This window comes from Amia ocellicauda, chromosome 22, assembly GCF_036373705.1.
Source record: "Amia ocellicauda isolate fAmiCal2 chromosome 22, fAmiCal2.hap1, whole genome shotgun sequence".
Lineage (NCBI taxonomy): Eukaryota > Metazoa > Chordata > Actinopteri > Amiiformes > Amiidae > Amia > Amia ocellicauda.
The window spans coordinates 18,643,783-18,670,409 of record NC_089871.1 but is presented as its reverse complement, the minus strand read 5'-3'; the positions used below and the strand labels follow the sequence as shown (position 1 = coordinate 18,670,409).

The 26,627-nt window shown below is 39.9% G+C and overlaps 3 protein-coding genes across 6 annotated transcripts in view; all 3 read right to left on the bottom strand.

The window, feature by feature from the left end:
* fcho1 (FCH and mu domain containing endocytic adaptor 1) overlaps positions 1-23,606 on the bottom strand; it is a 183,852-nt gene extending 160,246 nt beyond the window's left edge. The window contains exon 1 of the mRNA XM_066695638.1: positions 23,603-23,606. The gene's annotated coding sequence lies outside the window, so the exon portion shown is untranslated. The remainder of the gene's footprint in view (positions 1-23,602) is intronic.
* Positions 717-8,298, bottom strand: LOC136717916 (cocaine- and amphetamine-regulated transcript protein). 2 transcript variants are annotated; one of them, XM_066695490.1, is made up of 4 exons: positions 7,959-8,298; positions 2,482-2,614; positions 1,494-1,577; positions 717-1,071 (listed from the first exon to the last, which is right to left on the bottom strand). In XM_066695490.1, exons 2-4 carry the CDS (start codon positions 2,608-2,610, stop codon positions 964-966), a joined length of 321 nt encoding a protein of 106 aa, XP_066551587.1. In that variant the 5' UTR covers positions 2,611-2,614; positions 7,959-8,298; the 3' UTR covers positions 717-963. The 2 variants fall into 2 exon arrangements, with proteins under 2 accessions (XP_066551587.1, XP_066551586.1); XM_066695489.1 differs by lacking the exon at positions 7,959-8,298 and having other exon boundaries at positions 2,482-2,735.
* LOC136718034 (survival motor neuron protein 1) lies at positions 13,361-26,092 on the bottom strand. Of its 3 annotated transcripts, XM_066695644.1 has the most exons (11): positions 25,880-26,084; positions 25,206-25,277; positions 24,608-24,709; positions 23,164-23,505; positions 22,183-22,407; positions 21,420-21,587; positions 20,041-20,205; positions 16,477-16,644; positions 15,605-15,757; positions 15,429-15,514; positions 13,361-14,151 (listed from the first exon to the last, which is right to left on the bottom strand). In XM_066695644.1, the coding sequence occupies exons 1-10, from the start codon at positions 25,925-25,927 to the stop codon at positions 15,431-15,433; spliced, it is 1,527 nt and encodes a 508-aa protein (XP_066551741.1). In that variant the 5' UTR covers positions 25,928-26,084; the 3' UTR covers positions 13,361-14,151; positions 15,429-15,430. The 3 variants fall into 3 exon arrangements, with proteins under 3 accessions (XP_066551741.1, XP_066551742.1, XP_066551743.1); XM_066695645.1 differs by lacking the exon at positions 20,041-20,205 and having other exon boundaries at positions 25,880-26,092; XM_066695646.1 differs by lacking the exon at positions 23,164-23,505 and having other exon boundaries at positions 25,880-26,076.
* Positions 26,093-26,627: the final 535 nt, after the last annotated feature.

The following is a 26,627-nucleotide window of genomic DNA, read 5'->3' as shown; positions in this document are numbered from 1 at the left end:
GTTTTCCAGCACGCACTATACAAAAACGGAAAGGACTAAGAAGATATAGGATATACTTCATAATTCACTTCAGATTTCATATCTACTATACACAGATAAATGTATGATGATATGCACGTTTATAATCCAATAAATCATCTACCACGCACAGAATAAGACAGTTTATATGAGTTTATATAGGCCTACATTATACATCGATCGTATAGGCTGTGTGTATTTTGCGTGTGACAGAAAACAAAATGAATGTGCAGGTACTCGGATAACATTATGTAGGTCATTGTATAAGGCTAAATCTACTTTTAAAATGAATGTCTAAATAAAATATATGCTATTATAACGAAAGAAATACATGCACGCATTAAATAATGCATTTTTATACAATGCTCTCAGTCAGATATATTTTTCTTTCTAATTTCTTGTAATGAGTAAGAGCTACTTTAGTTATGGTTCGCATAATGCACATGAGAGTAATACATTGTGGTCATAGTGACAAATGCAGACTTCACAACATAGATTGTAAACCTAGTGCTGGAGATGATCAGGGTATTTTGTTCTGAAATGTGAATTATTGCATCGGACACGTATCTCCAGTAAAAGTTAACGGATTGGAGATGTTTACTCAGAAGCATTTCAAACCCTCTAACAAAATCTCCACTCAACGCCCTGCAGTTCAGAAATGCAAGAGGACGTCTCAGTTTTTAAAAATTATTTATTCATGTGTCTTGAAACTCCTTTCATACAGAATAAAATATAACAAACAAAGTTTCTAACAGATGAGTCGAGTTGCAGGGAAGATAAGGAATATATATATATATATATATATATATATATATATATATATATATATATATATATATATGTTCTTGAAGTGGTTTGGATCCCCTTCCCTGTCGCGACACGGCGTCTCCATCGAGGTTTTCCAGTCCACTGTCCTCCTCTCAGCCCCCCGCCTAGAAACAGTCTCTACAAACACTTCAGGATGTAAAAGTTGCAGGATGTCCCTCTTGGACAGTTGCACAGTCTCCCGATCCTGGCGCCTTTCCGCACAGCACACTGCTCTCCTGCGTCACACTGGATAATAATAATAATAATAATAATAATAATAATAATAATAATAATAATAATGTCAAAACCAAATACAATGTTAATGTTAAATGTTAAAGTAAAAAATACGCTACGTTAGATTTATAATTTAATCTGTCATCATGCTATATATCATGGAAATAGGTGCGATATTCAGCACAGCAAAATGGACAAATTAAGAACAAAAGTGTTTTTCAAGTTTTATGTAACGTTTTCCTATTTTTAAAGTTCAACAAGTTGACAAACCACACACTTGAATCCTTGAAGTGATGGTTATGGGAGAAACACAATTCAACGATTAACCATCAGCAAGTGGATAAACCATGCACAAGTGAACTGGTGAACTGAAGAATGCTGAGAATGAGCTTAAGGACAGATTGAGAACTGGATATAAATGACGGGTTTTTTACCGAGGGAACCCAGCCCATTTTCTTTTCCGATGCCGGCATCCTCTTGCTCTTGAGCTTTTCCAGGACCTCTTGAAGAGCTTCGATCTATGAGTGAATCAAAAGAGAGGCGCGGTCTGTATTAAAACGTGTCCTATAAAAACAAATGCAAAATCCAGAAGTACCTCTGTGCATAATACCTCATTACTATTTTAACGATATTCTTTCACTACTTGTTGTATGGTGTTTATCGAAATAATATACCACCTCAAACCAGAGGTTTACTTTTGTAGCACCTGATGTTTCTGATGTTTGGAAGTTTACTAAGAATTAAGTTTAGTTTCAGGTGTTGCTCTTTAGGTTTACTTTAATGGATGCATGGAACTATTAAAATGTATTCTGTTAGTGGTGTTGAAGGAGTGCAATATTCATATACACATTGAAAATATACTAGTTTTAAAGACTTAGACACACTTAGACACATAGAGTAATTCGAGTATTCAATCCACATAAAATACTGTAGATTAGTCCTTATTTAGTAAATCTCTAATTTGTGCGAGTTATTTGTTTCTTGATCGTCTGCACTACGATCGTTGCGGCTGAGGGACAACTGCATTTAGTTAAATCTCCAGGTACATACATATTGTTCAAAACAAATTAAAACACAAAAATCAAATCAAACAAACATGCATCTCTAAAGTCTGAATACAGAAAGACCGACTTAAATGTAGTTCAGTTCTCCAGTAGAAGAAACTAGTCCACCACGCATAAGTCTGATGTTTAATACAATGGATGAATGTCTTGAAGAAAATTGGCTGACAATTAAGTGAAAAATCATTACATAGTTTTAATATTGTGCCGTTGTAATGATAAGCACTATAATTAACATTGCCAGTTGAAAACAGGACATCTGAAACACGCTACAAGTGTGAGGTAGTAGATGTCAAGTTTAGGATGACTACAACGAAACAATTAAAAGGCACATATAAGATGGCCATTGAGAGAGACTTACCAGTTCTTTCTCCTCTTGGCTTTTGTTGGCGTTGTCGACTGAGCGGGTTTCCAGCGAGTCGTCACAGTAGACCAGCAGGAGGAGGACGGAGCAGGTAAAACTGACGAGGAACAGGCGGCTGCTGACCATGGTGCTGAAACGGTGCAGAGGAGCGCTTTAGAGAGGGATGCTTTGACGTCTTGGTATCCTTCTGAGTACTACAGCGGAGTTCCTTTTATATACTGTGCTGACATCAGCTGTTGCAATATTAATACCCCAATCCCCAAAGATGTGATTGGATTATTGATTTCATGTTATTTATTTATTTATTTATTTATATATCTCGTCAGACGCAGCCCATGTTTGGTCTTCCAACTTCCCGAGGCTGACACGTGGACCTAGGGTTTTCTTTTTCCTTTAAACCAATTCATGATGGACTTAAAGTCACAAAATCGCGTTTGTCTATCAACGATTCATGACCGAGGAGAACAAAGCAGCACTATTACGGGTTAATTCCCTAAATATTTATCTTGGTTTTTTTGTAAGAAAGTGAATGTACAGGTTTGGAGGGAAGCATAGCAATTTCGTGTCAATATCCATACTATTTAAATTCAATATTAAGCAATTTTGCACGACATCATAATTTGCAAAGAATATAAGATTTAGGCTTTGAGGGTTAAATAAGTATTTACAACTATTAGGTCGTGATATGTGATTCTTAGATTTTACATTGCCTGCTGCAAATACGATAATTTGTCTTCAGTCAATATATAGGTCTAGCAACAAGTAGAAAGGCATCTTCCGTTAATATAAGTGTTAAATAAAGATTTAATAGCAGATTGATGTAAACCAGTGGTTCTCAGTCCTGGTTCTGGGTCCCGACGGTGCTGCTGATTTTTGTTTCAACTGATCTCTCAGTTACTTACTTGAAACCTTAACTGAAAATAAAAATAAAAAAAACTTTTTTAGATTCTTTTTTGTTTTGTTTTAGAATTCAATTACCTTATTGTTTTTTAAATTTCCTCAACTGTTTAAATGAATGAAAAAACTCAGATTACCCAAATTATTACTGCAGTGAAAGGTACGATTAATTGTAATTGATACAAGCAGGACAGTGGGTCCCCGGGGAGCAGGGTTCAGAACCACTTCCCTATGTTTCAATTGCTTTTTGTTTCAAGTGATGACTAACTGATGCTAACTGATGGCTTCATTTGCTCAACAAGAATTTATAACAGTTTTCCACCTGAAGACAACTAAAGAGTCTCTTTCAAAAAGGTTTGGTTATAAGATTTAGATTGATAATATTTTACATTCTACTTCCCTTAGATTTTTTATAAGGCACAATGTTATTAAATGTGATCCGCCTTGGAAAAAGCCATCAACCCAAACAGAATTATAAGACTGGGTGAAGCTCTATTGGAATAAAATGCAGGCAATGCAATACTTAAGAAACTCTATTATCAATCAAGCCCCAAAACCCTACATCATATATTGGTGAAAAGACGTCTTGACCCGTTAAAATATTTCTGCTTGTTATAGTAGTTCAGACATAAGTATCTGTTAATGATCACAGTCACTCTCAGCACAATGGCAGTAATATGCAGAATTGTGATGTGACAAGAACAAGAATGCGGTTACTCCCTTAATCCATTTACATGCATGTGGTTGGTTGGAATAACCAATTAAAGCCATGAAATGCATCTCCAGGGTCACAATGAACTTCATTGAAGTGTCCTGGATACATTCACTTCAGTAACATTCTAATGCTCAGTAGAAGAAAGACAGTAACCTAGGTTTGAATCTCAAGAGCATTCAAAAGCAGGATTTGTAACTTTGCATAAGGTAGAGTATTTTTAATGATGTAAAACTGACATTTAAAACTACCACATCTTTGAATACCACAGAGAAGCTACAGATCAAGAAGAACCCTTGCACCTAATTGAAGCACCTACAATGAGAGAACAAAGAAATCATTCAGATATACCAGCTCGCTCATTCAAACCAGGGACTTCTGGTCAGGGAAACCCTAGTCTAATTGAACAAGTTTTTTCAAAGAACTATAAAAATGTCACTGAGACATAACAAGGCAATTAATGTGTGAGCATGTCGGGGATCATTAGCGCTGCTGTCTGACTGCCCCGCTTCTGTCAGGAATGAAGACAGTGTAGGGGCTGACTCAGGTGGGCATGTTTTATTCCTGCAAATCAATCAGGGTTAAAAGAGCTGCCCCCCCTGCCACCCCCCACACACACACACCCACACCCACATATACACACCAAGGAGTGGGCAACTTTCAATTAACCTGTATGTGCATTCAGCTTGTACATGAATTGAACCCTACTATCTGTCCACTGCTAAGGGATTGGGTTATTGGTATGTCCCAATTGAGCAGCTAAAGTGCAGGGAATTTGAGGGCAGACACATTGATGAAAAGATGACATGTATTATACAAAAGGTAAGAGGTATTGGAATGTTTGACAATACTGCTCTATGATTGGCTGGTTTCTCCTATGTGATTTAGAATATCTCTACAAGTTCACTATATCTTAAATGGCCATTATAAAAAGTATAGCATTAAATGAGAGGGCCTCAGCCTGCCTATCATGTTTCCAGGGTGGTTGCACTTTTTATAAAGACTTCGGCCTAAAAACGTCTTTGTTTGGGCACGGTCCTCACCAAACATTCTATAATTTACCTTTCACTGTCTTCATTTTTTGTGCTGAAACCTCAGAGCCCCACTTGGTTGTGAAAGAGTGGCCCAGTAAATACTACCGGGTGTTCAGCAGGGAAGGAGCTGGACTGCATAGATATACCACTGTCTGTCAAACATGTTGCCATCTACTTGTTCCAGACAGATTTAGCTGGGTGCTCTGATCTTCTGCAGAGCACTACAAGCTGGGTTTCTCACACCTATTAATAAAACAGCAAAGACAAGATTTCATTTCCTCCAGCTCCTGGGGAAAACACAACCCCCTCCCTGCAGGGCCTGGGCTGCCAGTATGTTCCAATCTGCACTGTGACCTGACCTGGGCTGGAGCTGCACTGAGAGAGACTGATCCAACTCACACTAACACCTACATCACAGTCCCCCCAATGGCAATGATTTTAATCCATCTTCATAATTGACAGGAATTGCACAATTTTGCAGTTATGTTCATAATTAAAGGCATTGTTTCAATTATTTGTTATATATTGGTGCAGACTTCCTGTTCTAGGTAATGTTAGTCGCTTAAAGCCTACGTATGCAGTAATGAAGCCTGTTCTTCCAATTACAATGGGAATATTTTACATCTCATTTGACAAGAGAAACATAATGAACAATAAATAATGGTATCCTATATCATAATCAACAGCAGAAGTAGCCATTATCAATCCACTGGTGGACGAAGACCTCCCCAAGAGGTTTCCACTTCTTTTGATTAGCAGCAACTCTTTTCAAGGTCCACCAGCAAAGCTTCTGATTTCATCTTCCCATCTTTTGTTTGTTCTTCTTTTAGGTATTTTTTAATCTCTTGGGATGAATTTGATAGCTTCCTTTGTCCATCTTAGATCTGTTCTTCTTACAATGTGTCCGGCTCATTGCCATTTTAACATTTTCACTATTAATGATGTCACTCACTTTTCATTCTTATTTTTTCAATTTCTTCTTGGAATATCCAAGCATGCATCTTTCTTTGCTTATTTGTGTTGTTTCCAATAATAGTATAATAATATACTGTATCCTATATATATGTATTTTTACTTTGATGGAAAATAGCAATGGGAAACTGGGTCCATTTAATGACCCCCCATACATAATGAATCATTACGATTAACATTTTGTCCCCATGGGCTAATTTTAAAATTCATTTTAATGCGCCACAAAACTATAGTAAGTAATGATAATATTCACACTTATACAAAAACAACATGCTTTTCATGGCACTGTGCCTTAATTACCTGACAGCACTCCCAGAAGACATCCATCTTCGAAAATGCTTATACTGGTGAGAGTCACAGGGAAGCCGGAGCCGATCCCAGCAGGCATAGGGTTCAAAGTAGGAATACACCCAGGATGGGTCGCCAGTCCATCGCTGGGCAACACACACACACACACACACACACACACACAGAGCAATTTAGAGAGACCAATCAACCTAACCCGTCTTTGGACAGTTGGAGGAAACCAGAGTGCCCAGAGAAAACCCACACGGACACGGGGAGAACGTGCAAAAACCACACAGACAGGCCCCCAAGCTGGCACACGAACCCGGGACCCCGGAGCTGTGAAGCAGCAGCACTAACCACCGCAACACTGTGCTGCCCTCTCCTAGAAGACATGCATAACCTAAATGTTAGTATGTGACCCCTGAAAGGTACTGCTGTCCTGCAGGGATCAATACAATACTAAATCAGATGTGAGGACTGATGTCACAAGGGACAGGTTTTCTGCACTGCTCTGTATGTTGTAATCATTTCCTCTTCTGACAGCAAATTAGATTTTCACCTGCTTCTAATTACAGCCGGTTAAATATTGACACTTAGTTAGCACCCAGGCCCAGAGAAAAGAGGGGGAATGCAGAGCAGCAGGAAGGGTGACTCAGGCTATGAGGTAGTAATTAGCTTTTGAAGTCAAAGTCCAGGAGAGCTCAGGAATACACTGAACTCAAGCCCCACATTGAATTGATCACTAAACGACTGTAGTAAATTACATCCTATGTACAATAAAATGGTTTTCTTCTTTGTTTTAAAAAGAAATAAAGAAACAAAACAGAAAAAAAAAGTTTTCCTTTTGAAGAATGCAATTGATTGTTTCATGTCTTCAAAGCCCTAAACAATGTCATTTATTTTGTGTATGCACACAGGAATAATTAACTAATTAATTGCATAATGTTCTTTAGTATAAAGCATTAAATGTTGGGTTTGGGCAACAAACCACTTATAAGTCATCACATAGTAAAGACCGGCAACTGTGCTAAAGCAAGGATGTCAAGTGAGAAATAATCTGAATTTATTCAAATTAGTCAAGATGAACAGTATGCTTCTAAGGTATTACCCAGTTTTCAGGTGCCTACTAAATGCTGTTGGGAGATGGAATCCTTTGCTAGTGGAAGATGTTGATCAAAGGGCTGTTTTCTAAGAGGCTTTCACAATTCCTCAGTTTGCCGTTTCATTCTATTAACAGCATTCTTTACACATATGTATTGCTTCGTTCAGGAGTTGGATAAATCAGACTTTTAAAGAGAGTGTGTTTGTGGAAATGTGCAGGGGTCTGAAAATGAATTGGACATTAAACCATTGATTTTAGAATTTTAGATTGATAAACTAAAATTCAAAACTATAATCAGAAATGAGATTAATTGTGCTTTACACTAATCCTTATCCATGGTAAGGACTGAGAGTGTCAATGTAAAGAATTTTACCAAGACCCCTGTGGTCACTGTACTTTACATATAGAGACAGAGTACAATCTCCAGATACATGTTTACTCCAAAACAGATACCTTTCCATTGTCTTACCAGACATGCCGCTTGTCTCTTCTTTAATATATAAAACTGCAGTAGCATCTGCAAAGGCTCACATCTGTCCTGGATCCAGAATGACTTCTTGAGCCAATGATCTACCTCATGTAAAACCAATCACAGGGTGATCAGAAGCAGAAGTATGAGATCATTAATCTATGACCAGTTTTCCTCCAATCATCTGAATAGAGAAATAATCAGTTAATTACTTTTTTTTTCAGTATGAAAATACATTTGGGTGTCATACTAAAGAAGTGCATGTCCCTTAAAGGAGAAACTAGAAGTAAAGCATGGTTGGATTGGTTGGTTTTAAAGCTTATGCCATCTCCCAATAAATAGTAAGGTCTTGACGGCACATCCCCTTTCAACCATTCTTTGCTATCAGTGCTCAGCTGAGATGGATTTGACCATTGGTTAATGGGCAAGGATGTGATGATGTTACTACTGGTTACGAACTTAAAACTGTAGTCCCTGGGCTACATTTAAAATCGCCATGCAGGAAGAAAAGCATTTTATTTCTTATGATTCAGAACAGAAACATCAAGTATATACACTCACCTAAAGGATTATTAGGAACACCTGTTCAATTTCTCATTAATGCAATTATCTAATCAACCAATCACATGGCAGTTGCTTCAATGCATTTAGGGGTGTGGTCCTGGTCAAGACAATCTCCTGAACTCCAAACTGAATGTCTGAATGGGAAAGAAAGGTGATTTAAGCAATTTTGAGCGTGGCATGGTTGTTGGTGCCAGACGGGCCGGTCTGAGTATTTCACAATCTGCTCAGTTACTGGGATTTTCACACACAACCATTTCTAGGGTTTACAAAGAATGGTGTGAAAAGGGAAAAACATCCAGTATGCGGCAGTCCTGTGGGCGAAAATGCCTTGTTGATGCTAGAGGTCAGAGGAGAATGGGCCGACTGATTCAAGCTGATAGAAGAGCAACTTTGACTGAAATAACCACTCGTTACAACCGAGGTATGCAGCAAAGCATTTGTGAAGCCACAACACGTACAACCTTGAGGCGGATGGGCTACAACAGCAGAAGACCCCACCGGGTACCACTCATCTCCACTACAAATAGGAAAAAGAGGCTACAATTTGCACAAGCTCACCAAAATTGGACAGTTGAAGACTGGAAAAATGTTGCCTGGTCTGATGAGTCTCGATTTTCTGTTGAGACATTCAGATGGTAGAGTCAGAATTTGGCGTAAACAGAATGAGAACATGGATGCATCATGCCTTGTTACCACTGTGCAGGCTGGTGGTGGTGGTGTAATGGTGTGGGGGATGTTTTCTTGGCACACTTTAGGCCCCTTAGTGCCAATTGGGCATCGTTTAAATGCCACGGCCTACCTGAGCATTGTTTCTGACCATGTCCATCCCTTTATGACCACCATGTACTCATCCTCTGATGGCTACTTCCAGCAGGATAATGCACCATGTCACAAAGGTCGAATCATTTCAAATTGGTTTCTTGAACATGACAATGAGTTCACTGTACTAAAATGGCCCCCACAGTCACCAGATCTCAACCCAATAGAGCATCTTTGGGATGTGGTGGAACGGGAGCTTCGTGCCCTGGATGTGCATCCCACAAATCTCCATCAACTGCAAGATGCTATCCTATCAATATGGGCCAACATTTCTAAAGAATGCTTTCAGCACCTTGTTGAATCAATGCCACATAGAATTAAGGCAGTTCTGAAGGCGAAAGGGGGTCAAACACAGTATTAGTATGGTGTTCCTAATAATCCTTTAGGTGAGTGTATATCTTTCTGTTAATTTCACAGTGAAAAAGCCTTTGCGATCACTGGGTGACACAGAACACAGTGAGGAACAATACTTTCTTTACATAAACATTGTATTTTTTCCACAGACAAATGGTCGTAAAGTAATTCTGCAGCTCCTGGTTTTGTGCAGCTTGAAAGCATCTTGTACTGTAGGTTTCTAACCCTCAAGTGCACATTTGAAAGGAAATTCAATGCTTAAGGGACATTGAAAATAGCTTATCAAGTAAAGGTAAAGTTCTTTCTAGACAGTTATAGATATTGAAGTAATTATTTATAATCTACCAAGGCTGGGGTCTATGTCATCTCAGTTACATTGTGTTCAAATTAACACCTTTTGTATTTTTTTGTAGCTCAGAGGTTTACATTAAAGACAACAACAAAAAAAAACATGCTTTCCCTTTTATAATACATTATTTTAAAATTAGTTTAATCAGCTGCCAGCCAGTTAAGAACAAACACAATCCTGACTTCCAAGCACTAATCCTGAAACTCTATATCTCTAATCATTGCGAATTGCATCATGTTAAATGTATAGATCCCACTTAATGCTGAAATAGCATGGTAAATTGTCGCTTATGGCTACCATTAACACTGCTTGTCATCACCATGTTCAGTCTTTTCTTTCAAAGTCAAGAGAAATGCAAACAATAAGTGCATAATATCACAGATCTACTTGGAGACTTAAATCTGAGCCAGGAGTGTTTCAATGCATAGAGGGACAGAAGTCCTTATGTGATGCTTTAGCTGCTTAACGAATTGTGCTATTTCTTAAAAACATAAAGTTTACAAACGAGATGAGGCCATTCGACCCATCGTGCTCGTTTGGTGTCCATTAATAACTAAATGATCCAAGGATACTATCCAGTCTGATTTTAAATGCTCACAAATTTTCAGCTTCAACCACATCGCTGGGAACTTTGTTCCAGATTGTGACAACTCTCTGTGTTAAGAAGTGTCTCCTGTTTTCCATCTTGAATGCCTTGAAGACCAATTTCCATTTGTGTCCCCGGGTCAGTGTGTCCCTGCTGATCTGGAAAAGCTCCTCTGGTTTGATGTGGTCGATGCCTTTCATGATTTTGAAGATTTGAATCAAGTCCCCACGTAGTCTCCTTTGTTCAAGGGTGAAAAGGTTCAGTTCCCTCAGTAGGACATTCCCTTCAGACCTGGAATAAGTCTGGTTGCTCTCCTCTGAACTGCCTGATATCTTTCTTGAAGTGTGGTGCCCAGAACTGCACACAGTATTCCAGATGAGCTCTAACTAGTGCATTGTACAGTCTTAACATTACTTCCCTTGTTCTAAATTCTACAATCTAGAAGGCTCCCCAAACTCCTCAAACCCCACCTCCCCAAAATCCTAGAATGGACCCCTGTGAACAGGAATATTTATATTGCTGCCCATCTCCCAACCTGAACTTTACATAGTATTCCAGATGAGGTCTAACTAGTGCATTTTACAGTCCCTTTGAATAACCTGTGCTGCCAAGATTGTATCTGCAAATTTGACAAGTTTGCTAACTATCCCAGAGTCCAGATCATTAATATAGATTAGAAAAAGCAAAGGCCCTAGTACTGATCCCTGTGGAACTCCACTAACAACCTCACTACATTTAGAAGCAACTCCTTTAATCGACACCATCTGTTTCCTATACATCAACCAGTTCATAATCCATCTACTTACATTACCCTGAATGCCTACAGATTCCAATTTGAGGATCAGTGTTTGGTGTGGAACCTTATTAAAAGCTTTCTGAAAATCTAAGCATATCATATCATCTGATGTCACGTGATCTATGACTGCAGTTGCATGTTCAATTTGCCTCATTTAAACATGTTGACTAGCACCAAGAATATGGTTATCCTTAAGATGCTGCTCTATTTTCTGTCTAATAATTTTACAATCATCCAAACTTTTAAAAGTATAAGGTGAGACTGATTGGTCTATAATTTCCTGGCTCAGTTATGTCCCCTTACTTGTGGATAGGTATGACATTTGCAGTTTTCCAATCAGTTGGCACATCCAAATGTAATTTGGAATATTTTAGTTAGTGGTCTATAATTTATATCACTGTTGGAAATATACCATCTGGCCCAGGTGATTTGTTCATAATTCTGCTAATGCCTTTAGTACCTCCTCCTCATTTATCCTGATCTCTCTTATGGTTTGACTGGACTGAGTGTTAACCTGTGGCATGTTATCTGTTTATTCTTTTGTAAACACCTCTGTAATATACTAATTTAGAACATTTGCCACATCTTGTTAGTTTTCCAACATACTTCCATTTTCAGCTTTTAGCTGTTTCACGTCCTCCTTTTAGACATCTTGATGTTATAGTATTGAAAAAAGTTATTTGCATTAGTTTTAGAGCTATGTTTCTTTCAATTTCCCTCTTTGCTTTCATGATCCCTCTCTTTACATCTCTTTGCAGTTCCACATATTCTTTGTACTTTTAGTCTCAAATCCCTTTTGTATGCGCTATACAACATTTTATTTCTCGATATCTTTTTTTGCATAATTCTATTAAACCATTTTGGTCAATGTTTTTTGGTCGTCAGTTTTATCAGTTTTGGTACAAATTTGTCCTGCGGCTCTAGTAGTATATTCTTGAAATATAACCATCCACTTTCGAACGGAATCTGTATCCAGTGTGCTCCAGTCTTACTCTTCTTAGTGCTACCTCTAAATTCTAAATTAGGTAAACCCTGACAACATATATATTTAGTACAAGTTAGTCTATAAAATATTTAAGATGTATTTTATTGTATGAGGAGAGCACAGGGTTGTCCTATGGTATGCCTTTGACCAAATGCAGAGAATGGCATTAATCCCTCAATTGTGGGAGAACAGAACATGAGAGGAGAGATCTTGCAATTGAAAGAAGTTAATTTGAACTTCATTTGCTGCAGTCTGGCAGGTTGATTTTCGGAAGGCAGATGACAGGTATATTAGTAAGACTGCTGTACCAGGTTTCTCTGAACCACAAATAATTCTAACCCAGTTCAGAGTCACTCATTCATCTTTCATATTCCTGGTATTAGGGGAAGATGGAACAAGACTGAATACAGAGTGTGAAAAAGTTAAAATCAATAAAATTACAAACAAAGCCCAGTAACTTCAATTCACTTTAGAGGGGACTGTCTTAGTGGAGTCAGGGAAGGTGCAAGAGGCTTGTAGCATTTTATCAAAGGACTGGAAAGAGATTAAACAAACCAGACAAGCCAAAGTGCACAGATATCCACCAGGGGGATTACAGCATATGTGATGTAGACCAGAAAAAAGATCGTTCACAATTTACTGCTGCTTATGACTTTATAAATATCAAGGACAAGAACAAACAAATTATTGTTCATTTAAAAAGGAAACAAATAAATACACAGTACATATACACAGACTCTGGAGCACTGTAACTTACATCCACAATGTCTGCAGTTCAGATCTGTCCTTCACAGTTGTATTTTCGCACATGGAAACTTCCTTCACTGGCATGGGTTCACCTAAGGTGTCAATTGGAGTACAGAAAGCTGGGAGCCAATGTTAATGCAATCAAAAGTGTGAAGGGAATCCAACCGTGCGTCAGATCAACACAAAGAAAAGGGTCAAGCAATCATGGGGAAACAATGGTATTTTAATCACATGTGTAACCTTGGCAAATAGACTGGTCCTGGCTGAGCATTTCAGGGTACCACACCACCACAAATAAGGATTGTTGTAAGAACTAAAAAGATCTGCACTTGCTCATACAAATATAATTTACAGTTACTTATCTGAGCACCATGAATCATCAACAAATGCTTGATTGCTTCAGTCTCTTGACTCAGATTAGTGGGATATATATAAGGATCTGGGATGTGCAGTAGAAGTGTTGCTGAAATGTAGCTTAAGCTTTTCTTAGCATCCTGTTGAACAAAAACAGTGTGGAGATTCTTGGCAAGACAAATGTAAAAATTGAATGGTCAGGTACAGAAAGTAATGCAGAAATGGCATTCTTTTCAGCACCTTAAAAAACTCTCCCCCCCACACCCACTAAAAGGGAAAATAAACACTTGAACACAACATTGATCAATAGCTTTCTCTTTTAGTAAGGAAACTGCATCGGCACCATATGTTTCAAAAGGCAAGTGGATGAAGGAAAAATTAAATCCGAAAAGGGCCGGCATCTATATTAGGCAAGTGATTGGTTTATATAGGATTGGTCCTATCTGTTCAGTTATCTGCTTCTTGAGGAATCCCCCCATTCCCCCTGTGTTCTTCCCTTGCAGTGAACTGTCAGAGGACATCTGGGGGTTGTGGGGTATGCAGCCCTGTTCAGTGTCCATCCTCCCACCTGCCCACTCTGACCTCTGACCTATCACTTCTTGCCAGCAGCCTGTGAAACTGGGGTGCCGCTGGCATCAGCTGAAATGAAGCACAGTCGAGAGATGGCCCAGGGACCAATCAGTTTCAGAGAGATTCTTCCTTATACATTCCATCTCCCACAACTTTCAATTTTTATTTTCAGATGATGGCATCTTCGCATGTACATTCAGTATAGGAATATCATCAACAGGGCTTGTTTGATTGATGAGGGTTTGTGTGAGTTATTGAGCTTAGCAGTGTTGCGCTAACCCTTCAAATATAGAAGCTATAACCTCATAAACATCAAGGAAGGCAGAGCAAAGTCAGAATGAGGAGAATCTGCAGATTTTATAACTTGGATTGTTTGGTAAAGATAATTTCATAAAAAGTTTGGAGTGGCTCCATTACCAACATTTTGACAAGTGCAGGAATCTGACTGTGCAGAGGATATTGTCATCAGACAAGAAGTGGCTACCTGAGGAGATGATCCCCCGCTGGATTCTTAAAGTACATTACTTCTTGCATTATAATATTGGTAAATTGTGTAATACTGACAGGACTGAACTTTTTTGATAAATAAGGCATTGCATTCAGAGTTAAAAGAATTAAGGAATGATGAACTAATGGCCAACTTCATCCATCCATACCTCTCATTGTTCAGAGAGGACAGTGAGAGATTTACCGTCTGCCTGTCTCTATTCCTCGGATACCATTAGTAAGGACACCTTCTCTGATTTGGCGCCAACATTAAACTCATTATTTGCAGCTGAATTCAGTAAGACAGTACAGTATGCATTGTATTCAGAACTGAGACATCTGTCAGGCACGAATTCATTTCTGCAACTACACTTTTGACAATTCAAATTATTAGAACTGGTGAAAATCTAAACAGTTTTATGTTAAGTGTGTCCCTCTAGATCAGAACTGTCTAAGCCTGGTCCTGGACACTTACAGGGTCTGATACTTATCATCCCTCCTCATTACTTAATTGAACCAACTACAGAGTTTAAACGTAAACAGAATGAACAAAGGCAGAAAACTATAAGACGTTAATGATTCTCTCTTTTCAGGAGTAGGGTAGGGTCCATGGCTCTAAATAAATTAGTTAAGTTCCTTTATGGGTATTTGCTATGTTCATAGGACACATGTTATGTTAAAAGGGAGAAAAACACTTTTGATGATACATTAGCAGAGAGATAATTATATCTTGGGTCATAATATTGGGCAAAGCACAAACACTTAAACAATGGCACACAATGAAAACCCCTTACTGTATAGCAGCTGTGGAAGTAGGAAATGGGGTAGTGGGTGTGAATTCTACTTTCAGATGTACATACCACTAATAAGAATGCTTCTTGGGTTTGGATTTAGCCTGGGCTCTCTCTGGACTTTGCTCCTGTGATTTCCTCGCCTGTTGTAAAGCCTGGAAAGCAATGGAGCAGAAAGTTGCAACAAAAACTACACTGAGACACAGAGGAACTCTCACAGACTGGTTAACATTTTGATTGGTTACCATGTAGCAGCCAGTGTGGTATCCACAGAGGTACCAGGACAGGAGCATGCTAGATAGGCCACCCAGATCCTCATCCTCTGCAGGACTGTCACTCCTCCCGCAGGAAGACAGAAATGCTGGGGGAGGGGGGGGAGGCGGAAGATGCAGGAAAGCCTGTTGGAGTAGAGGGAAAAAAGTAAATAAATCATAAATTAACTTAAATTTGATTTCAGTCCAGCTGGTACACAGTATTCTCATTATTTGAAGAAGAGAAACTGAGGACAGGCATTGATGTGATATTTGCTGGAGACAATTATGTATGTATCCTGGTTTGAGGAGTGATTATTTAGTGAACTGACAGTTGTTTTTTTTTAAATTCTACCCACCGGTGCAGTTTCTGATAAAAAGACTGCTTGATTTGTATTCCAGCATTTTTCATATAACTGGTAAAAGTCTACTTCTAATAATGCTGATGTGCTGTTAAGTTGTAAAGCCACAGACGAGGGGTGCAGGATGTCCCTAAGGATGTCCCTAATGTCCGATCTGATGTATGGTGAGGTCGAACAGGCGAGTGGTCTGGGGCTCCTTGTTGAGCTGCAGGGAAGCAGCTCAATTCGGAAGGAGCACCAGGAGACTTATTCTGTAATGCTATTAGCTTGAGTGAATATTTGATGAAGATTAACAAGAGTCAAGTTAATATGCGTCCAAAAGAGCACCTTTAAAGAAAAAGTCCCTCCCCACCCTTTTTTAACTTTTATCCATGATTAGTATTATTTACGTTTGACAGCAAGGGGGCGTTAGAGTGCTGCGTGGGGCAGGGAAATCCAGTTGGGGCAGCGGGGTGATGTCTACATAATGCTCTTGTACACTAGGCCCAATAGACATAAACTCACCCCAGAGCAGTCATACCCAGGGGGCATAGGGGGGAAGAAGGTAAAGGGAGGGCTGCGACTTTTGCCAGAACAGCTGTCCTCTTGCCCTTCCCTTCTGGATGTCATCTTCTTGTCCTTGATGTTCACTGGTTCAGGATTGCTCCTGTTGCCCTCATCCTCATGAGCACCCTGAAAGAACACCAACACACCAGCACTGGGCAGTCAGGACACAACAGAAAATCTATTTCTATCAAAATGGCAAAAGAAAGGCCTTCACCAAAGATGGAAAGCAGAAGAACCTTTTGAGTTGTTCCATAGGGTTGCGACTGCTATCATTTGCATTCTGTAGAAGATTTATGCATGAATTAATTTGATGAATATGAAAAATGAATTTGATTTAGAATAGGGTACATTGACATTTAATCAGTAGTTATGCTACATGAGTTTTTTTCCAGGAAGCGTGATTTTATACATGTGTCTTTAAAAATGTATCTCCTTAAATAAAGAAATTTGAGAATAACAATAATGATAATATGGTTTAGAAACAAAACATGATTACCATTTTACTGGTGGCAGGCTTTCAAAAGAAAATTTGGAACATTTGGCTGCAAGAAGGCCATCCTATAACATGACTTAATACAAATCTTCTCCTTTAGTGATAGACTTGGCTGTCTCTAGTGCTTGTTCCCTATATACTAGGTAAGTGTATACTAATGGAAGACTGGCAACAGCAGATTGTAGCTCTCAGGGTTCATGCCTATGCAGTTTTATAGACCGGTTCAAAAAACAGTCCTTTCTCAGTCTTCACCAGATTCTCTAATTGCGTATTAATGAATTATGGCTAAATAAATTGTAGGCATGTGACGGAGCTGACAGAAATCCGTCGAATACAGATTTTAAAGCATAAAATGTATCGAATGTGGATGCGGACTTAGAGTAATTAGTTGTAGGTTGAGGGGCAGTTTGTATTTGCCAGTATTACTGTATCAGTTTGCTACAGTTTTTATTTAAAAAAAGAAAATAAATATTTAACACATTTTATTTAAATGCTGTAAATGTGAAATAGAGCTGAAAAAACATCAGCTCATATTCCTAAAATTGAATGTAATGTAGTACTTGTATTTCTATTATTCCACTGTTCAAATGAACAATTGCATGAGTCTTCAGACATTTTGAATTACCTGCTCAAATGCAAAAGTTACAATTCAACATGGATACTTAAGTTCTTAACATGTATCTAATACTACTATTACTAGTGACATGTAGTTTAGGCTAATAGTTGTACATTACATTTCAAAAACACAAGCAGCTCTGTTTTGTTAGGCAGTAGCTGCTGTGATGAGCATCACAGGGGGAGTTGACATGCAGGGTTTAACTTGTGAAGTGATGATGCGTGGGCACGTTTGGCATCAGTTATGTGGTCAAGAAAAAATGCCCAGAGAAGGACAGGGTCAAACCCAAGTACTAGAGTAAATTATGTAAAAATGAGGAGAAACAAAAAAGCACGCACATTGCAAATATAAACAGTATTAATCTTATATATCCTTAAATGACCACATTATAGAAGTGTAAGATTTTATTATTATTTGATTTCTTACCAGACACCCTTATCCAGGGTTGTTACAACATATCACATTATTTTAAGGTAAAGTAAGTTGCCGATGGACGTTTCATTGTTAGCAATGTTGTATTTTATGTTAATAATAATGTGCAAAGCTTTTTTTGTTCTATTATCATTATGCTTTCTATCTTGTGGGTCTTTTGTGCACCGTTCGATACTTTACATTGTGTTGTAATCCTACCTTTAAAAAAATAGAACAAAGTATTAAAGCCACAAGGCACAGATACCGGTTTAATTTGAACACGTTGTCACATGACAGCCATGGATTCGGTGATGGAAGTGTTTAAGTGTTATTCTTGCGCATGTAAACCAGCCTTTCTGGCATTTCCCTGCAAAAACCGTACGAGAGCTGTACTAGAGCTAATTTGTGAGTGTGGTTAAAACACACGTGAACTCACCGACACTGAAAATACATTAACTTTGTAGGGTGGTAAAGAAAGATACACTTCAGCCTATCTTGCAAGGACAGGTAGTCGATACTGGTTCATTTTCCCCAACAATGGGCTTTCCTTTTGTTGAATTATAGTTTCATCAAAATATGTAGTCACCTCCAGTGGTGTAGTTGTGTAATAAAAAGGAGCGGGTGCTGCACTTTGTTTTTATATGAATTGTTACGTTGATAAGTGGGCTTTATTACTTAATATGATGAGAATATTTCATACAAATACACCGTGCAAGGAAATATTTTCAATACATTTCTTAATAATTTAAAATATTTAGAATTGAGAAGCATGGGGTTGAAAGAGTGGTGCCGCTCCGCCCGGCTCCACTACACCCCTGTGTCAGAGGAGGAGTTCCGCCTTAATGGATTTTAAAGTGCCGGAGCAGCGCTCTGGTCTGGTGCGCTGCGACAGCATTACAGCCCTATCTGTATCAATCACATTATCCCTTCTCTCTGTAAAACAACATCTGGACCATACTGAGTCAATGAGCGGACTGAATTCATGCATGTGCATGTTGCAATGGTAGAAAAAAATATTTTGTTACATATTCAAATTCGTTTGGTTTAGTATTCAACGGAGTTCGGATTTGCTCAACATGTGCAAAGCTCGACATCTGTGAATGCGGATTCGAACTTCGTCATAACCTTAATAAACTGTGACATAGACTGTGCAAACCTGAATCCAGCGCTCTTAGGATTACATTTGCAGTTTTTATATCATTTAATTAGTCTAAGAGGTTGAGGGGATACTAAAAAATAAAAACAACCAACGGCTGGGAAATTGAATTTTGTGCTTCCCATCACCATAATTCACTTGAAGCCCTCAAACTGTAGCCCTCCTGTCTGAGCCACTGACAACAAAGGCACATTTCAGTCTAGAACAGTACAGAGTACAAAACACTTTGCACATTTTCTTATTTTGTAGGACTGTAAAGATTGAGAAAATATTGAGATTGAGTTATTTCTAACCTACGCAAACCATACCACCTGGTGGTAACATTTAGTTTCCATGTACAGGCAATAACTCATAACAGATTATGTAAATACACAAATCCTGACAATTACACACACACAGTTTTTAAGACAATAATGTTGTCTTTAAACAACAAAATGTACATGTTCTCTTATGAAATGTACCTGTGATTCTATATCAAGACTCATGTACCTCCCATATATGTACATTGGTTCTTAGCATACCAAGGGAGTGGACGGAGAGGGGGAGGGAAAAGGGACAGTATGTTGCAATATGGGGAGGGAGGGGTGCCTGGGGCACTGTGGAAGGAGGGTAAGGGCTGGTCAGGGGATAGAGGGGGCCGTGGAGGGATGGTAAGGGTCAGTAGGGGGATGTTGGCAGAGGAGAGGGAGAGTTTAGGGGGCTGTGTGATAGGGATGTGAAGTAGAAGAAGAGTATGAGGCACAGGAAGGGAGAGTGGGGTAACAGGAGCAGTAGGAGAGGGTAGAGGGGCAGAAAAAGTCTGAAAAGGACTGGTAGAGTAACGGGAAAGGGCAGTGTGGGACTGACCGTGATGCGGCTGAACAGGGGGGGTGGCAGGTTGAAGGAGACAGGGTGGGGTCTGCGTGCATGTCCGCCAGCTTTGCGCTCCTCTCCCCTTTGGGGTTTTTTCTTGTCCTTCTTGGAAGCTTTCATACACTCTGGGCTCTCACTGCTCGGGCATTTCTCATGACCCTGCGGGGAGGCAAAGAGCACTATAATTACTTACCCTTTCTCCTTCTGACCACCTTCCCATTTGCAGAGTCGTCAATTTTAATTCAAACCAGGGTTGTAGTTTCTTCTCTCATTTTAATATGAACAGGGATTTGTTAACTGAGGAAAATAATTATTTAATTATGTGAAGAAGTGTCTCCTGTTTTCCATCTTGAATGCCTTGAAGGCCAATTTCTTTTTGTGTCCCCGGGTGCGTGTGTCCCTGCTGATCTGGAAAAGCTCCTCTGGTTTGATGTGGTCGATGTCTTTCATGATTTTGAAGACTTGACACTTCTTCACACAGAGAGTTGTCACAATCTGGAACAAACTCCCCAGCAATGTGGTTGAAGTTGAAAATTTGGGAACATTTAAAAATAGACTGGATAGGATCCTTGGATCACTTAGTTATTAACGGACACAAAACGAGCACTATGGTTCGAATGGCCTCCTCTCATTTGTAAACTTTCTTATGTTCTTAAATTCTACACTTTTGACAATATACCCTAACATTCTGTTTGCCTTTTTTATTGCTTCCCCACATTGTTTGGATGGAGAAAGTGAGGAGTCCACGTAGACTCCTAGGTCTTTCTCGTGCGTTACTTCATCTAGTTCTATTCCTCCCATAGTGTAATTATAGTGGACATTTTTGTTACCGGCATGTAATACCTTGCACTTGTCCACATTGAATTTCATCTGCCAGGTGTCGGTCCACAACTGAATATTATCTAAGTCCCTTTGAATAACCTGTGCTGCACAGATTGTATCTGCTGAGACACCTATTTTACTAGCATCTGCAAATTTGACAAGTTTGCTAACAGTTTGAGTCCAGATCATTAATATAGATTAGAAAAAACAAAGGCTTGTACTGATCCCTGTGGAACGCCACTAACAACCTCACTACACTTAGAAGCAACTCCTTTAATCGACACCATCTGTTTCCTATACATCAACCAGTTCATAATCCATCTACTTACATTACCCTGAATGCCTACAGCTTCCAATTTGAGGATCAGTGTATGGTGTGGAACCTTATCAAAAGCTTTCTGAAAATCTAAGCATATCATATCATCTGATTTCACGTGATCTACGACTGCAGTTGCATGTTAAAAAACTTTGGAGGATTTGTTGTGAAAAGCAGCAGTCTCATGGCCCGAGTGTGGAGTACCCAAGCACTGCCCCTGCTGCAACATGCCCACCTGTTTGCAGGTCTCGAGGGGTAGTAGGGCACTGAGCTCCAGCTCTTCTTTGTTGCCGTAGCCCTCGAATTCCACCTGGCAGTGATGCCCGGTCACGGAGAGAATCACAGCGGGGTATATCAGGCCATCCTCCGACCACACGGCACGGCAGCGAGAGCCCACCTGCCACTAAATTTAGAGAGACAGAGGGAGTGGGGGAGATAGAAATAGAGAAACAGAGGGAGTGGGAGAGAGACAGAGAATGGGAGAAAATTTGTGGTAGAGAGATACAGAGAGAGACAAGGGTCACTCAGAGATACAGAAAAGGCTGCTCAACTATGCAACACTCATACCCAGCACAAGTACATCACATCTGAAATCTTCACATTTAGTTTTAAAATATGGCAATTTTAGAATAAATCAGGAGCTCTGTTAGGAGATTATTACATACACACTCACAAGTCCACTGTATGTTCAATTAAAAGCAAAGAAAAATAAATCAGTTTGTTGACTTTGTATATGAAATTTCATTTGTGTGTTTATGGCTGATTACTGTTTTACCGTCTGGTTTATGATTGATTACAACCTAAACAAAGATTAATATAAAGCATAAAGGTTGAAAGCAGGAATTGTAACTTTCATTCAGAATTAACCAAAACACCATAATTGGAATCTGCCTTACAAGACATCTCCTGCCATGACCATTTACCAGCATATAAAGAGAGTGGATGTAAACTAATGCCGTTCATTTGGCATAGGGATCCACTGCGAAGCAGCCATTTACCTCTGTCCCTGTGCCCTGTCCTGCCTGCAGTGTGCCCACGTGAGTGAGGGAATCTGGGAGCTCCTGGGAGTCAGGGGGCAGCAGGGCACCGATATCCACCTCCTCTTCATTGCCGTAATCCTCAAACTCCACCCGGCAGCGCTGCCCAGTCACAGAGAGAATCATAGCGGGGTACATCAGGCCATCCTCCGACCATACAGTACGGCAGCGAGAGCCCACCTGCCACTATGCACAGAAAGACAAGGAGGGGTGGGGGAGTGAGACCGAGAGAGTAACAGAGAGAGAGAAAGAGGGGAAGAGAGGGAAAGAAAGAGGGGGAGAGAGAGAGCAGTCACTGGCAAGATGAGCTCCTAAAAAATAGTTATATGCGTGTTATTTCTTGGTGAAATTAATTATTATTTTAAAATAAGCAACATTAGTGATCAATATATGGAATTACATTCAAAACTGACACATCTATAAAATAAGGAGAAAATAATAAAGAAAAACAATCAAAATCCACCCAGGACCCTGAGAAACAAAAAAGAGAGGAACAGAAACAGTACAGAGACAGAGGAACATAAACACAGAGACAGAGGGGGGGGGGGGGGGGAAGACAGAAAAAGAAAAACGAAGAAAGAAAAAAAGGAACAAAGGGAAAGAAAATAAGAGGAGAAATTCACAGGGGAAAAAAGGAAGATAAAGGTAATAAATATATACAGCTCTGGAGAGATCACTCCAAGTTCAGAAATCAATGTTAAGTGGTCTCTTATTTTTCTCCAGAGCTGTAAATAATCCACTAATCAACAGTTTATATAGCCTACTTACAAAATATTAATAATATATAAATAAAGTAAAATGCTAATAAACATCTTCAACTTAATAAATTCAAACTAAAAGGAAAGTGGCAGTTTACTTTTAAAACTCCAGTGACAGTGGAAACTGACTTTAAAAAGTGAAACAATGTTGAAGAAGAGTGTGGGTGCCATGGAGATCTAGTACCCTGCCAAGTGCAGCAGTGCGAAGGCCTGGAAGCAGCACAAGGCCAGCGTGTTGGAGACGAACCCTGACAGCCTGTACTGCGACAGCAGCCTCATAGAGGACAAGAGGGTCCGGAGCAACCTGATCTTCTACACGCCGCACAGGCAGGCTTGGCATATGGCTCTCTGCAAGAGGTACTGCAACATCCGCAAGAGAGGCATCAGCAGAGGCAGGCAGATCAGCGTGCCAGAGGACTTGAATCCCAACAACACAGTCCTCACTATCAATGTGTACAACAACGGGACTGTGCTGATCCAGGGGAGCGAGGCCAGCCTGGACACCTTCGAAGTAGCGTTCCCCCCGCTGAAGAAAGAGGTGGAGAAAGAGGTGGAGAAAGAGAAAGCACACCAGGACGATACCAACACCTCAACCCCGAACACACCACCCCCGACAAAGACGATGCCCTCTCAGCAGAGAACACCACGTGTGACAAGACCCCCCCCCCCCCCCCCCGAGCTCTCACTGCACCGGCTATATTCAGCCCATTCGAGAGAGCCAGGCCCTGCTGGAGCTGGAGTTCACTGAGTTCCAGGAGCTCGTGCTGACCAGGCTCCCTGAGGCCGGCCTCGCCCAAAAGCTACAGGACGAGGTGAGCGAGCTGAAGCGGGAGAGCCGGGTGACCATCATCGTGCTGCTGTCTGAGGTCAAAGAGCTGCAGCAGGACAACCAGGACCTGAGGACGCAGCTTGCTGTGCAGAAGGAGGAGGCCCAGTGCAGGGAGAAGAACCTCACAAAGGAACTGCAGGGCCTGAGGCAGCACACCCACTGCCCCCCACCCAGTCAATGACACACAGCCCCCTCCCAGTGCAGAGGTGGTCCTGCTGATGGACTCCAATGGGAAGCACCTGGACACACGCAGGCTGTTCCCGGGTCGAGTGACCAGTGTCCGGCTGCGCCACCACACAGCACGCCCTGCAGATGTTGCACAGAGACACACTGGGCACCCCATGCTGCATCGTGGTGCACACTGGCACCGATGGCTCCCTGCACCAGCACACCACCAGGGCCGTGAGTGCGGTGGCACAGAGGGCCACACAGGGTGTATAAAATATAATTTATATTTTAATTTTTCTGTATTTTAAATATATTATTTATAATTTATTTTCCATACATGTATGTTCAATTGCTTTGGCAACACAAATTTGTTTGTCATGCCAATAAAGCACCTTAAATTGAAATTGAATTGAATTGAGAGAGAGAGAAAGGGGGAGAGTTACAAATGGGGAAACAAATTAATCCCAGTGCATAGTAGTGTGATCCATTTCATGCATTTACATACTGTTGGGTTTTGTACAAGTGTAATGTAACAAGAATAAGTGGTCTTTCAACTTGCTTAAAAGGTAAAGTGAGATGTGAGCAAATTATTATCTAATTGTTCAGACATGGATGCCAATCCCTGCTGTACCTGTGCCGTTATCCTCCCTTCATCTGATCTCTCGCTCTGTATGTCAGATTCTGACTCCCCGTCCATGACAGCTCTCTCCCCCTCCGCTGCCTTGGCTGACTCCTTTGACAAACAGTGAAACAGAGATGTCATGGCTCCACAGCAGATTGACGATTTTGGACAGGAGAAGTAAGAGCACAACAACAGGTTGCAAGCAAGAGGAGTCATGCAGAGAATCTAGCTCAACTCTAGATGCTGGAATGTATTGATCCTTGATAAAAACTATTGCTTAGTTATGTAGCCCAGGACCAAGGAGATCAACTTAAGTCATGTCAGTCCTGCTTCAGTTTTGTTCTGTCACAGATAACTCCACCATACTAAAAGTGAAATTAATCACTTCTCAGGGTCTCCTTAATTTCTTCTAGTTTATAACCATACTTGAGTTACATATAGAGTAACCTGTAGTAATATTTTCCAGTTTACAGTTTTGAACAGTACCAAATACTAACTAAAGTCTAGCATGTTTCATTGGTCTGAAATCAATAGCATATGGAGTGTTAATTAACCATTAACCATCACAGAGTGAGGTGAATCTGGAGGCTTTACGAGCCAGACATACCGCAAATGTCTTCACAGCCTTCTCATATGCTTTAACCAGGGCTGTGTCATCTTTTCCCATAGACTCAGTCACCTGTAAAGAGAACAGGGAACATTAATTTGATCATCGAGAAAGAGTACACCATATACAATACTGTGTCAGTGCTAATATTTATACATTTGATATTAAATTGAAATAGGCAGCTTCATACACCGAAGTAGATCAAAAACAAATCTCAGTCCTTAGACCTAAGTTACATATAGTGATGCGAGTAGAGACATTTTAAGGTGATCAGAAACGATGATGAATTCAGAAGTGGCAAGTCACACTGACAACGTGCTTCAAATAACTAAAAACTGGAACTGCATCGATAAAATATGCCGATTTCGTTGGCTGTGTTCATCTCTAGTTATTTTCATTACAAAATCATTGGGAATATTTATTTAATGAAGGTGAGATTGTATAGGTATATCTCAAAATATGACACAGCGTAACCTATGCTTTCTGCTGCATTTAGAAATGTAAAAACACGACAAACTGCAAACGTGAGTAACACCGAAAAGTCACTGTGCGCTCATAGTACTACTATGCCTCGGTAAAAAATACAAAAACTAATGTGTTGCGTACTATTTATAATTACAGTAAATGAATCAGACTGCTAGCTACAAAAATATGAAACAGATACGGAAACTTACATCACTGGCTCCGCTTTTGCAAACTATTTCTCCGTGACATTGGGCCATTGGAAAACAACAAGATGTGGGATTATTTATTCCAATGTAGTTTTTAATAGAGAATTGAAAAAGTATCCATGTACGGTTCAAACTAGGTTACTGCGAGCGTCTCCTGCACGCATCACGGCACGTGGGAACCAGGGCATCATGGGAGTGGTAGTTCACGAATCATCGGTTTCTCGCGTTGCGCTATCGCCACCTTGTGGCCCGGATGATGACAACCTCGAAATGGTGACGCAACAGCCGAAATGTAACGTGGGCGCGTTGTTGTAGCTCAGATTTCCGCAATTCTGCACAGATCTGCACTTCGCTAGTAATATGGTTCAAAGGTGCAGATCTGTGCAGAACTGTGGAAATCTGCGCTACAAGAACGCGTCCAGTTATTTATTGAAATGGACATATTGTGACCCAGAGAAAAATACAGGAAGCAACAATCTCGGAATATTTAATTAAATAACTTTGTGTTTATACTTTAATACTGATCATTAGAAGAAGAAGAATAAAAATGAAGCAACAGCAGATATAAATACAACACTGCTTTTAATATCACTACTACTTATAATTATATATATATATATATATATATATATATATATATATATATATACAGTGAGGGAAAAAAGAATTTGATCCCCTGCTGATTTTTTATGTTTGCCCACTGACAAAGAAATGATCAGTCTATAATTTTAATGGTAGGTGTATTTTAACA

Excerpts from the sequence above, each read along its gene's own strand:
- LOC136717916 (XM_066695490.1), bottom strand. The coding sequence starts at position 2,610 with ATGGTCAGCAGCCGCCTGTTCCTCGTCAGTTTTACCTGCTCCGTCCTC. Across the intron at positions 1,578-2,481 it reads GCCAAGAGGAGAAAGAACTG|ATCGAAGCTCTTCAAGAGGT; the intron begins GTAAGTCTCTCT and ends ATTCACTCATAG. Across the intron at positions 1,072-1,493 it reads AAATGGGCTGGGTTCCCTCG|TGTGACGCAGGAGAGCAGTG; the intron begins GTAAAAAACCCG and ends ATTATTATCCAG.
- LOC136718034 (XM_066695644.1), bottom strand. The coding sequence starts at position 25,927 with ATGGCCCAATGTCACGGAGAAATAGTTTGCAAAAGCGGAGCCAGTGAT. Across the intron at positions 25,278-25,879 it reads GCAAAAGCGGAGCCAGTGAT|GTGACTGAGTCTATGGGAAA; the intron begins GTAAGTTTCCGT and ends TTCTCTTTACAG. Across the intron at positions 15,758-16,476 it reads CTGGGTATGACTGCTCTGGG|GCTTTCCTGCATCTTCCGCC; the intron begins GTGAGTTTATGT and ends CTACTCCAACAG.